At 40.0% G+C, this 13,483-nt stretch overlaps 1 protein-coding gene across 1 annotated transcript in view; it reads left to right on the top strand.

The window, feature by feature from the left end:
• Window positions 1–13,483, top strand: part of LOC306869301 (RNA-binding protein Musashi homolog 1-like) — a 39,507-nt gene that overhangs the window by 12,872 nt on the left and 13,152 nt on the right. Inside the window, exon 6 of the mRNA XM_079415995.1 lies at window positions 195–287. Coding sequence (XP_079272121.1) covers window positions 195–287 — 93 coding nt within the window. The remainder of the gene's footprint in view (window positions 1–194; window positions 288–13,483) is intronic.

The raw sequence follows: 13,483 nt of genomic DNA, 5'->3' as shown, positions 1-13,483 counted from the left end.
CTCCTATTTAAGCAATGAACACATTCTCTATTTTTTTTCAACAAAATAGTTTACTTTTGCATGCTTTACCTTTAAATTTGAGCTGTTAAGAAAATATGTATTCAAATGGCACCCTAGTTTGTTGAAAGTCCTACGAAATCCTGTAGTTGCACTTGATTATTTCATTGTCTCGTCTTCTTTTCTGGTATTTTCAGCTGGTAACAAGAACAAAGAAGATCTTTGTTGGAGGACTGTCTGTCAACACCACCATCGAAGATGTGAAACAGTATTTCGATCAGTTTGGAAAGGTGAGTTCAAGGGCCGTATTCTACACCAGTGTATCATTTCTTTTAGATTTCATTACAACACTTAGAAAGTTTGATGTAGAAACAATTTTCACTCAGAAATTGCTAGCAAATTTCACAAACAACTGCAGAAACTGCAAGTAACACAATGAAATGTTGAAGTTGAAAAACGGTAATTTCTCCTAAAACATGCACCAGTAATCTTTCTTTTATGTACAACTTTGAAAAATCGTTTTCAAGCCTCTCTCTGATCCTAAGATTTAAACAGTGTACCTTTTAAACTTACATATGACAGTCATACCTTTGGTGAAAAGGGCAGGTCCAGTCTAGTTTCTGATTTAAATATGGGCGGTCATATGTTAATGAGCTATGTTAACGTCAGTGGCATCTTAGTTTCTACAAATGTCACAGTATGTCTACATGATGCAACTTTTAAAAGAACCTGAAATATACTGTTTGTCCCCTGTAGTGTCACCCAATAATGTGCTCTTGATGTTGGTGTGTTATTTGACATTTTCAATTGCGGAAAGGTCACGTAAATTTGTTTGTGTGTTTTGATGCACACATGATATCTCTTTTATTCTCCGCCTGTCTCCACTTGTTCCATTTGTTACTGTCATATTCGGTGTTGGTGGTAAAGAATTGGTGTCTCAGTTGGAGATGGATGTCCTTGTGTAGCTGCTTTTTCTTTTGTGCGAGAGTGGCTTGCTGAGTTGAATAGCAGAGCGTATGAGATGAGCGAGGGAGGCCGTGTCACCTCCTGTGGGTCGAGGGCAACGAGAAGAGAGCGAAAGAAGGGGACGGCCTTGAAAAAGAGGAGAAAAAGTTAGACGCACAGTACAAAGGGAAGTTTTAGAAGTGGGCGTCCTGTAAATTTGTTCTAAACATAAAGTTGAAAGGAGCATAAATACACACAAAACAACTGGTCGGGACAGTTTCCTGTAAAATATTTATGGATGATTTAAAAAGAATGCAAAAACAGCAAAATTGTGGATTATTATGACAATTTGAAATAGCTGTTTTCTATTTGAATATATTTTAAAGTTCAATTTATTCCTGAGATTTTTCAGCATCATTACTCCAATCTTCAGTGTCACATGATCCTTCAGAAAACACTATACATTTCTTATTATTGTCAATGTTGAAAACAGTCATGCTGCTTCATATTTTTGTGCTGTGATACATTCTATTAGGATTCTGATGAATAGAAAGTTCAAAAGAAAAGTAATTTATTACATTAAAAATGTTTTTACTGTCACTTTTAATAAAAGTATAAGTATTTTCTTTCTTTCTTTCTTTCAAAAAACAAACAAAAAACAAACCCTTTACTGACTTCAAACTTTCAAACAGTACAAATACAGAATGGAACAATTTAAAAAAATATATATTTTTTTCTATTTATTATTATTTTTTATTATTTTTATATAGTTTATTAAATTTAATATATATAATATTAAAATATTTATTTAATATATATAATATTTATATAATGTGTATATATATATATATATATATTTGTTTTTTATATTTTATTATTATTATTTTTTTTTAATTGTATTAACAAAATGACTGTGTAACTGCATTTTTGATCAAATAAATGCAGCCTTGGTGTGTATAAGACACTTTTAATGTTTCAAAAACCATTTAAAAATCTTACTGATTGTGTAATGTTTAGATGAAACATGCTTGGAAGACACTTCAAGTAGCTCCTCTCTACAGAATCCCTCTTATATGAAGTGTGAAGGTAGGAAGGAGGGAATGGTGTGAAGGTGCTGCTGGTAAAGGGGGAGGGTCTCCGAATCTGAACTAATCTGATGCAACAGCTGCTGCCCCCCCCATCCTCTCAAGCTTGTTTCCACGGTGACCTGCTGGGCCTATTGTCTCCGCACACATCTCAATGTGACACCGGGTGCATGTGGGCTCTTTTTTTTTTAAATATGTAAATGCACGTGTGGATTCACTCACAAACACGTATTAGTGTCGTGCACCTGTTGGCCTGCTGGATAGACTATAAAACACTGATAAAAGTTTAAAGACAACATGAAATCCTTATTCCTGTTTATACTCAAAATGTTTGGAAAAATTAAGATTTTTTAAAATGCATTTGAAAGTAGTCTCTTATGCTCACCAAGGCTACATTTATTTGATAAAAAAAAAATAGTCAATACAGTAATATTTAAAATAAATGTAAAATACATTATATACATTTCTCGTAAAAACATAATAATATGTATATACATTTTATAACCTTTATTTTAAATGTCACTGTTTTTGCTGTCTATATATGTGTTTTATTGTCTATATATACGTATATATATATAATACAAATTATATTGGAAATGTAATTTGTTCCTGTGGTTAAAAGCTGAATTTTCAGCATCATTACTCCAGCTTTCAGTGTCACATGACCCTGCAGGAATCAACCAATTATGGTCAATATTATTGCTATTATTAATAATATTATTAGCAGTAGTATTAATAGTAAAATTGTGTACTGATTGTGTGCTCATGATCAGTTATTATCGGTGCTCAATATAACATAATATTCTTCTTATTATTATTATCAACAATATTGTAAACAGTTTTTGCCTCTTAATATTTTGTGGAAACATAATCATTTTTTTTAGGATTCTTAGATCAATAGAGAGTTCAGAATATTTATTTATTTTCTTTAAGAAATCTTCCAAAAATTAGATTTTTTACATTATAAACTGTCACATTTGATCAATTTAATGCATTCAAATTGATATTAAATTATATTGGTATTGAATAGTTGATATTACTTTAATGTCCCTAACTGTTTTCAACACTGATAACAATCCGAAATGTTTCTTGAGCGGTAAATCAGTATTAGAATGATTTCTGAAGCATCATGCGACACTGAAGACTGGAGTAATGATGCTGAAAAATAATAAAATATCCCATAGACAGAAGTGAAATGTGTTGCAAATGCCATTTTGGGGCGTTCAAGCACAGAGGAACGTTTGTGAAAGCACATTTGATTCCTTTTAGACAAAGTTCAACTTTACAAAGGAGATTTGTTTCTTCATTTAATCTCTGGAAATGCTTTTCCTTCACACTCCTGTCACTCAGCGGTTGGGTCGATATCAAAAACACGCTGCACATGCACTGGCGTATCTGTTCGCAGTGTTCAGTGGGAGAAGCCCTTGTTGCTGTGAACACAATCTGGCCGTCCAAGCACATCCGGGAAAACTCGCGGCCCTCCATTGTCCTGATCTGTTAGGCTCAATCCAAAATGGTTGGAATATGATCAGCCTCACAAAAGCGAAGTACAGTGAGAGTCCAAGCGCTCTGACCCACAACAATGGATATAATGAAACACTGAGAGGGAGAGGGCCGGTGGAACGGACAGACTGGAAAAGTTAGTCTCCAGTCAGCCATGAGAGGTGTCGATTAGAGAGCTTCACTGGACCTTTTGTCCACTGGCCTGTTTAAAAGGAGAACGAGAGATGAGGAAAGCATAAAAATCTAGTTTTATCTGGAGATCTCATCTCACCTTCTTCTTGTTTAATAAAACAGAAATGGGACACTTGGACGTTGCATCCCTGATTGCTTTTTGGAGAGGATAGAGAGAGTGTGTTTTTTTTATTTTAGATGATTATAGACTAAATAATTGAGTTTATTCTGTCTGATCATCCATGACGGTGCACACAAACATGTCTGTTTTAATTTGAAGGCCTTTCTCGATTTGATGTGTAAAATGATTTTAGGTTGTGTTATATTAGCTGTCATCTTTCAAGCACTGCCTTCTTAAACTTTTATTTTTTACTATTCACTTCCTTTCTTCCTTCCTTCCTTATTTATCTATTTAGTTAGTTAGTTCAAAAGAACAGCATTTATTTGAAATAGAAATCTTTTGTAACATTATAAATGTCTTTACTGTCACTTTTGATAATTTTAATGCATCAGTGGTGAATAAAAATATCAATTTCTTAATAAATAAATAAATAAACTAACATTCAAATGGCACAAATACAAAATGAAACAATATAAAAATTTTTTTTGTTTTGTATGTTTTATTTCTTTATAATTATTATTATAATTTTTTATAGTTTATTATATTTAGTATATAATCTCTTTATCTACATCTATTTATATTTGTTATATATATATATATAAACTTTTTTAATTGTTTGTTATTATTTATTTATTTTACATTTGTTATTTAAAATTTTAAACAAATTTATTTTATTTATTTATTTATTTCAATTTTTGACTGCTTTATTTATTTATTTATTCCAACCTTTTTTTATGCTTCTGTGTGCATGCTGTATATTTGACCACATCCTCCTACAATAGTGTTTGTTTATTTGTTTGTTTTCTAAATTATGATTTTGCAATTTAGATAATATCGGGGGGGGGGGGGGGGGGTTCTAATTCAGATAGTATTTTTTTTTTATATGCCAGTGTCTGTGTAAAGAATCTCTATGAAGATGTTCTGGTCTCTAGATGGATATCTAGATGATTCTTCAGTCTAAATCTATGGGATTTTTCAGTCGTTTTATAGTCTGAAAATAAATCCTATTGCTTAGGAAAGTAACAACACACCTCTCCTCACGAATCTGAGGTTTCATTCATGTTCACAGAACAAACAGTAAACATTTATTTATGTCCTAAAGCCTGAAATTCCAGTATGGAAGTGAATTCAAATGTTAAATTCAGCTATCAGTACCGGTTCATCTAGAATTGGTAATAGGTGACTAGAGCAAGTTTTTAATCTCCTTCACTTATTTTTTCAGTGTTTGTAACAAAACAAGCATCACACTGGTCATTTTTCTTATCAGACATCATGCTAATGCTCACAGCAGCTGTCGGCCCGCTGTCTTCTCCTGACTTTGCAGTGTCATTGGATTTGAAGATGGGGAGGGTGTGTGGGGGGGGGGGGGGGGGGGGGGGGGTTGACTCAATGACGGTTTGAATAGGAGGGGGGCAAAAGAGGGTTATAGTTAAATGTCAGAGTCTAAGAGTGTGGTTGACAGCGGCTCATCCGGGCTAAGAGTGTTTGACCTTTCCCATGGTCATTTAACCAGGTGGCACTGAAAAGCGCTGCCCGGCCACGTGACCCTGGAGCGCTTCGACTGGTGCTGTCCTGACGACAGCTCTCTCACAGACAGAAGTGACAGTATAATCCTGAAAAGAAGGCCATGGCTCGCTGAATAATGAGGCCTCAGATCTGGAGAAGAGACGGTTAACAGTTGCTTCACGATGCTCGTGTTACAGGTTGTGTTGAGTTTCATCAAATGGTGGAAAGCGGGACAGAACCGCAAACAGATTCACACGCTCATTATCAGCTCGCTGTCAATCTGTGGTGAACAAAAGAGTGTGGTGTTAGTCAAAGATGCAAAGATGTCAATAATATTGAATAAAACATTTGAATAATATTAGCATAATTTACATTGAAAGTATATATATATATATATATATATAGTAATAATTAATCATATATTAATGCATGTTTAATATATAATATATCAGTATAATATAAAGTATCAGTGCATAATATATCGATTTAGTTTATAATATATATATATATATATATATTATATATTATATATTATATAATATATAATAAACTAAATATACATACACACACACACAATATACATACATATATTTATTATTTACATAGATTGTTGTAAATGTAACATACATATAATATTATAAATGTTTATTTTAATATATAAATATTTATTAATGATATTATTAAATTTAATAAATTACATTTTAGTTAGATTGATATCAATATATATTTATATATAATTAAATTATTAATATTAATTAATTTCAACTGTGTGTATAATTAAAATAAAAATGAATAACAATCATAACTTTCTTCACTATGTGCAATAGTCATAGTGATGCTTGCCACTAATAAACAGTTCTTTCATAAAGTAATAATATTGTTCATTAGCCTAACTGTAGGCTGTTTATGGGTTGCCAAGCAACATTATGATCAAAGATTATGCTGTAAACAAATAATTGTAGCAGCAGTATATAATTGAATTAATGTGCAGTCACAGATGATCTATTTTGTAATGGATTTAAATATGACCCATCCAAACAAATTGATAAATGTTATGAACTGTGTTTGATTGATTCTGTAAATAGCATATGATATTATGTGTAATCAAGCGTTAGATGGTATGTCTTTAAAATAATCTGTGCCTGTTGATGGGTAGAAGACTTATGAATTTTTTTATAAAAAGTTAGAACAGATTAAATAAGTGTATAGCTTTAACAAATTTCTCCTCTGTTGTAATATTTTCAGCCTGATCTTTGCTTCATCACTGAAAACATATTGGTCTCTCTCTGTCAAAGTTTATTTATCCAGTAGTATTCGTTGAAGCCATTATCCAGCTCCTCGTCTCTCTCTCTCTCTCTCTCTGTTCTATTCATGAAAGGAGAAGCGAGGGAGGGGGTCAATTCTTCTAATTGAAATTCTTTGCAGAGTCTCCATGGGAATAGTAAACTTTGGAGAGGGTTTGAAGAGAAAGGGGGAACAGGACAGAGAGAGTTATTGAAAAGATTTCCCCCCACAAACTCTGAGGCGGGAGGGATCGGAATGAGAGATGATCGTGTAAACTCTGACCAGTGGACATGGACGTCCGTTTAATGAGAGAGAGGGATATGTGTTTGCACCTCTGTGTTTTATTTCTGTGCTGCAGGTTTCTCTCTCGTATTCTCCACAAACAATTTCCAGGGTTATTGCATTCATTGAAACCCTATAGAAATGTCAGGGAATTTGAAGGAAAAGTCTGAAAAAAGTCTTGAAAAGTTATACAGCCAATATTGATTTGCCTGGTTATATTTCCTCGAAAATATTTTATGAGTTTGAATAGTTTTTTTGCTTGTGCAATCTGTAAAATAATTTTAAAATATCATTTTTTTAGTTTATTTCTCTCTAAATTATTTTATCAGTTTGAATTGTTTATTGTGTGTGAATCATTGAAAAATTATTTTTAAAAACTTGCCATGTAATCACACACAACATGATGTCAGGGAATTTTACAAGCTGGAAAAATCATGGAAATTCATGTTAGTTAGTATAAAATTGTCTAGTTATACCTCGCTCTAAAATATGTCATCAGCTTGAATTGTTTCTTGTGTGTGAATTTATATATATATTTTTAAGTTCCTTATCATATAGTTGTAACAGCACGACCAGGCTCTCCGCCCACTCAACTTCCACGATCAGCCTCACCTGTGTTCTAAACCACTCACACCTGCACCTCGTCACCACCATCATCAAGAGCACTATAAAGACACTCACCACTATCGCTGCAGCGTCCGATCTCGTTAATTCAACGTGGACTCCGCTTCGACGCACAACCAGTCGATGAGTATACCTTCTATCAACTTACCTCTTAGACTAACCTTCTGTTCTCCGTCCCGTTCTCTCCACTGTCCGCAGACGCATCTCTGCTGGGAATCACCCTCATCCGACGCCGGCTCTCTTCACCAGTCTCGCTCCAGCAACCTGAGAAGCATAAGGACACTTTCAGTACAATTGCCTGACTCTCATTCTCCAAGCCTCAAGATCTCTTGCTCACCTCTCTTCACGATCACCTGCACCTTTGCTGTGGAAATAAATTCACTGTGTTATCACTTACCGTTGTGTCCGACTGCTTCCATAACAGAAGATCGGACCATACCGCTTCCACCATGAGCACTCCCGACCCATTTCAAGAGTTAGTGGACACCCTGAAGAGACTCCTTACCCAATCTGCACCCCCGGCGTCACCTCCCGCTCCACCGAATCCACCAGCCATCACTTCTTCTACGCCTGTGTTGTTCGCCAGTCCCATGGCCACTCCAGCGCCCTACTCTGGTAAACCGGAGGACTGCAATGGCTTCATTATGCAATGTTCACTCATAATCGATCTTCACCCTCAGATGTTTGTAACCGAACACTCCAAGATCGCCTTTGTCGTCACATCCCTCACCGGTCCAGCGCTGAAGTGGGCAGAGACGATTATGAGCCAAGCCGGTCCCGCAACCCATTCATTCACCCAGTTTATCTCTCATTTTCGGGAGGTTTTTGGTCTGTCTCCAGGAGATTCCACCGTGGGCGAACAACTGTATCGGTTGCGACAGGGCTCCTCAACTGTCCACGAGTACTCTCTCAAGTTTCGCACCCTCGCGGCGGCGAGCGGATGGAACGAGCCCTCACTCCTGACCACATTCCGCCAAGGTTTGAACCCCTCAGTGCGCTTACATCTTGCGGCATATGACGACAACTGCGGCCTTGAGAAGTTCATCCAAGCAGCGATACGATGCTCTAACAGGATGCAAGCCTGCTCTGCTGAAACCCACGATTCCCTTTTCCCCAGCTCTCCTTCCTTCTCACAATCACCCAACAGAGATTCACCTGAACCTATGCTCACAGACTCATTCCACCTCACTCCTTCTGAAAGGCGAAGGCGTTTTCAGCATGGATTATGTTTGTATTGTGGAGACAACACCCATCGCATCCAGGAATGTAACATCCGCCCTTCAAGGCTGATGGTGAGTGGCATTAGACCCAACTTCCCGAAGATGAAGCCCCTTACCACTCGTGTCCAACTAATCATAGGTACATATTCCCTATCAGTTACCGCCCTCCTGGACTCCGGCTCCGCGGGGAATTTCATCTCGGGACCCCTCTACAAACAGCTCCAGCTCCAGACCACCGCCACCGAAACCTCTTACCAGATCCAGACCATAACAGGTAAATCCCTGTCACCTCGTCTTGTCAATCGCTGTGTTGGTCCCTTACAGATGCGAGTGGGGTTACTTCACCTAGAAGAGATTCACCTCCTTATCCTCGAAGAATCCCGTATTGACGTCATCTTGGGCCTCCCTTGGTTCGTCCGACATAACCCAGTCTTGTCCTGGCACACTGGTGAGATATTAAAATGGGGCGATTGCTGTTTCCCGCGTTGTTTTCCTCAACTGCCTCAACCCACGCCTAAGACCCCAACGTCTGTACCTCTCTATGCCACCACCATCGAGAGCCCTGTCGCCCTGCAGTCTGTGGATATCCCTGTTGAATACAGGCACTTCAGTGACGTCTTCTGCCCAAAGAGAGCCTCCCAACTACCTCCGCACCGGCCATGGGACTGTGCTATTGATCTGCTACCGGGTGAGTCAGTACCGCGGGGCAGGATTTATCCGCTATCTCTCCCAGAACAGAAGGCCATGGAGGAGTACATTGAGGAGGCGTTACAACAAGGTTACATCACTCCATCTACCTCCCCTGCTGCTTCCAGTTTTTTCTTCGTGGCCAAGAAGGATGGTGGCCTACGTCCGTGTATAGACTACCGAAAACTCAACGACATTACCATCAAATATCGGTACCCCCCTTCCTCTTGTCCCTGCTGCCTTAGAACAACTCCGCGGCGCCACCATTTTCACCAAACTGGACCTCCGCAGCGCCTATAATCTCATTCGAATCCGAGAGGGGGACGAATGGAAAACTGCTTTTGTCACGCCCACTGGGCATTATGAATATAGGGTTATGCCCTATGGGCTCGTCAACGCCCCCTCTGTCTTCCAAGGGTTCATGAATGAGGTGCTCCGAGAGTACCTTCACCGATTTGTCATCGTCTACATTGACGACATTTTGATTTACTCTCGGAGCCAGGCCGAACATCGCCAACACGTTGCGGAGGTCCTACAACAACTCCGGAATTACCAGCTCTACCTCAAGGCGGAGAAGTGCACCTTTCATCAACGCAGCATACAGTTTCTTGGATACCTCATAGATAGTGGTGGCGTCCGCATGGACGAGAGGAAGGTGGAAGCCATCACCTCTTGGCCACAACCCTGCACGATCAAAGAACTCCAGCGATTTCTAGGATTCTCAAATTTCTATCGCCGCTTCATCGCCCATTACAGCACCATTACTAGCCCTCTCACCGACCTGCTCAAAGGAGGAACCAAGACCCTAGCGTGGAACGCCAACGCTACTACTGCCTTCCTGAATTTAAAAAGGGCCTTCACTACCGCACCTCTCCTGGTCCATCCTGATCCGAAGCTGCCCTTCGTAGTGGAAGTTGATGCATCCACCACAGGTGTAGGTGCGGTTTTGTCTCAGCAGCAGGGGACGCCTCCCAAGCTCCATCCATGTGCCTTCTTCTCACGAAAACTCAGCCCGGCGGAAAGAAATTATGATATCGGGAACAGGGAATTACTAGCCATCAAACTCGCCCTGGAGGAGTGGAGGCATTGGTTGGAGGGGGCCTTACATCCCTTTCTTGTGCTTACCGACCACAAAAATCTTCAATATTTACGTGACGCCAAACGGCTGAATCCTCGCCAAGCCAGATGGGCTTTGTTCTTTACCCGTTTTAACTTCAAGATCTCATATCATCCTGGATCCCGAAACTTGAAAGCAGATGCCTTATCACGAATCCATAACCCAGAGGAAGATACAGAAGGACCCGAGAGCATCTTACCAACGGAGGTGATGGTGAATCCCATTCAGTGGTCCTCTCCACCAGCTGCCTCAGACACTCCTCCTGCGAATCCGCCGGGCTGCCCACCAGGGCTCCAATATGTACCCAGAACTCAACGAACCCCACTCATCTTCTCCTCTCACACTTCCCTCGGTACTGGCCACCCAGGGGCCAACGTAACTCTCTCGCTGCTACGAGATCGCTTCTGGTGGCCCAACATGGCCAGGGACATACGAAGGTTCGTTCGGGGCTGTCCGGACTGTGCCATCTCTAAAAGCTCCCGTCATCTTCCAGCCGGTAAACTCTTTCCACTTCCCACACCCAACCGTCCGTGGTCACATCTAGGAGTGGACTTCATCACAGATCTGCCTACCTCCGATAAATTCACCTGCATCTTAGTCATTGTGGATCGTTTCTCGAAGTTCTGCCGCCTGATCCCTCTTCCCGGCCTGCCCACAGCACTACAGACTGCTGAGTTGCTGTTTAACCATGTTTTCAGGTACTATGGCATCCCGGAAGACATTGTGTCCGATAGAGGACCTCAATTCATTTCACGAGTTTGGAAGGCCTTCCTCACACTCCTAGGTGTGACCGTCAGTTTAACTTCAGGATACCATCCACAGTCCAATGGACAGACCGAACGCAAGATCCAAGAGATCGGCCGTTTCCTGAGAACCTTCTGCCATCGCCGCCAGAACTCTTGGAACCAGTTTCTGGGCTGGGCCGAGTACGCACAGAACTCCTTGCGCCAAGGCTCCACTGGACTCACACCATTCCAATGCGTACTCGGTTACCAGCCCCCTCTCTTTCCATGGTCAGGAGTTCCGTCCGACGTCCCTGCAGTAGATCACTGGTTCCGAGAGAGCGAGAGAGTCTGGGACGCTGCGCACCACCAGTTACAGCAGGCAGTGCGCAGACAGAAGATAGCCAGTGATGCTCGCCGTTCTGCCGCTCCTACCTATCATCCTGGGCAAAAGGTATGGCTGTCCACCCGAGACATCCGTCTGCGCCTGCCTTGCCGGAAACTAAGTCCCAGATTCGTTGGCCCCTTTACCATCCTCGAGCAGATCAATCCTGTCACTTACAAACTTCAGCTACCACCACAGTATAAAATCCATCCCACATTTCACGTCTCACTACTAAAACCCTTCTACCCTTCTGTTTCCCCAGAGCCTGGTCCGGTCGAGGATCCCCCTCTCCCACTCATCATTGACGAAGGCGCCATCTACAGGGTTCGTGAGATCTTGCATTCCCGGCGCCGTGGTGGTAAATTAGAATATCTAGTCGACTGGGAGGGCTACGGTCCCGAAGAACGATCTTGGGTACTGAGAGAGGATGTACTCGATCCGACACTCTTAGATGACTTCCATGCCTCTCACCCAGAACTCCCAGCTCCACGAGGTCGAGGCAGACCACCACGACGCCAGGGTCGGCCCTCAGGAGCGGGCCGTGGAGAGGGGGGTACTGTAACAGCACGACCAGGCTCTCCGCCCACTCAACTTCCACGATCAGCCTCACCTGTGTTCTAAACCACTCACACCTGCACCTCGTCACCACCATCATCAAGAGCACTATAAAGACACTCACCACTATCGCTGCAGCGTCCGATCTCGTTAATTCAACGTGGACTCCGCTTCGACGCACAACCAGTCGATGAGTATACCTTCTATCAACTTACCTCTTAGACTAACCTTCTGTTCTCCGTCCCGTTCTCTCCACTGTCCGCAGACGCATCTCTGCTGGGAATCACCCTCATCCGACGCCGGCTCTCTTCACCAGTCTCGCTCCAGCAACCTGAGAAGCATAAGGACACTTTCAGTACAATTGCCTGACTCTCATTCTCCAAGCCTCAAGATCTCTTGCTCACCTCTCTTCACGATCACCTGCACCTTTGCTGTGGAAATAAATTCACTGTGTTATCACTTACCGTTGTGTCCGACTGCTTCCATAACAATAGTTATGCACAACAGGATATCAGCTAATTTAAAGATCTGGAAAAATAATGGAAATTTCCATTGTCAAAATTTGTAATTTGCTCTAAAATATTTCATCAGCTTGAAATGCTTCCTGTGTGTAAATCACTGTAAATTTATTATTATTATTATTATTACTACACAACATGATATCAGGGAATTTTAAGAGTCATGAAAGCTGTTGAAGTCAATAAAAATTGGTATATTTCACTCTAAAAGAGCTTCAGTTGCTTCTTGTGTGTGAATCACTGTAAAATTATTATTATTATTATTATTAAATCCTCGTCATGTAATAACACACAACAGGGTATTAGGGAATTTTAAGATCTGGAAAAGACGTGAAAAAGTTTATGGTCAATATAAAATTGTCTAGTTGTGCTTCGCTCTAAAATATTTCATCAGCTTGATTCATTTCTTGTGTGTGAATTTCTATAAAATTTGTAAAAAGAAAAAAAAAAATTCTTATATAAAATTCTTATTATATAGTCACGTACAACAGGATATCAGAGAATTTTCAGACCTGGAAAAGTCATGGAGATTTTTAGTCAATAATAATTTCTAGTTATATTCCACTCTAAAAAAATATTTAATCAGCTTGAATTGTTTTGTGTGTGAATTTTATTTTTTTCAATTTCTATGATCATTAAAAATTTGTCTAGTTATATTTCTTGTATATTTTTTATGCATATATATGCCTGTAAAATTATTTATTATTATTATTTCTTGGACAAAATGATCCGGAATCTCCTTCACCATTAAAATTGTATGT

The sequence above is a fragment of the Barbus barbus genome, assembly GCF_936440315.1.
Source record: "Barbus barbus genome assembly, chromosome: 5".
In the NCBI taxonomy this organism is placed as follows: domain Eukaryota; kingdom Metazoa; phylum Chordata; class Actinopteri; order Cypriniformes; family Cyprinidae; genus Barbus; species Barbus barbus.
This window is presented reverse-complemented; position numbering and strand designations above follow the sequence as displayed.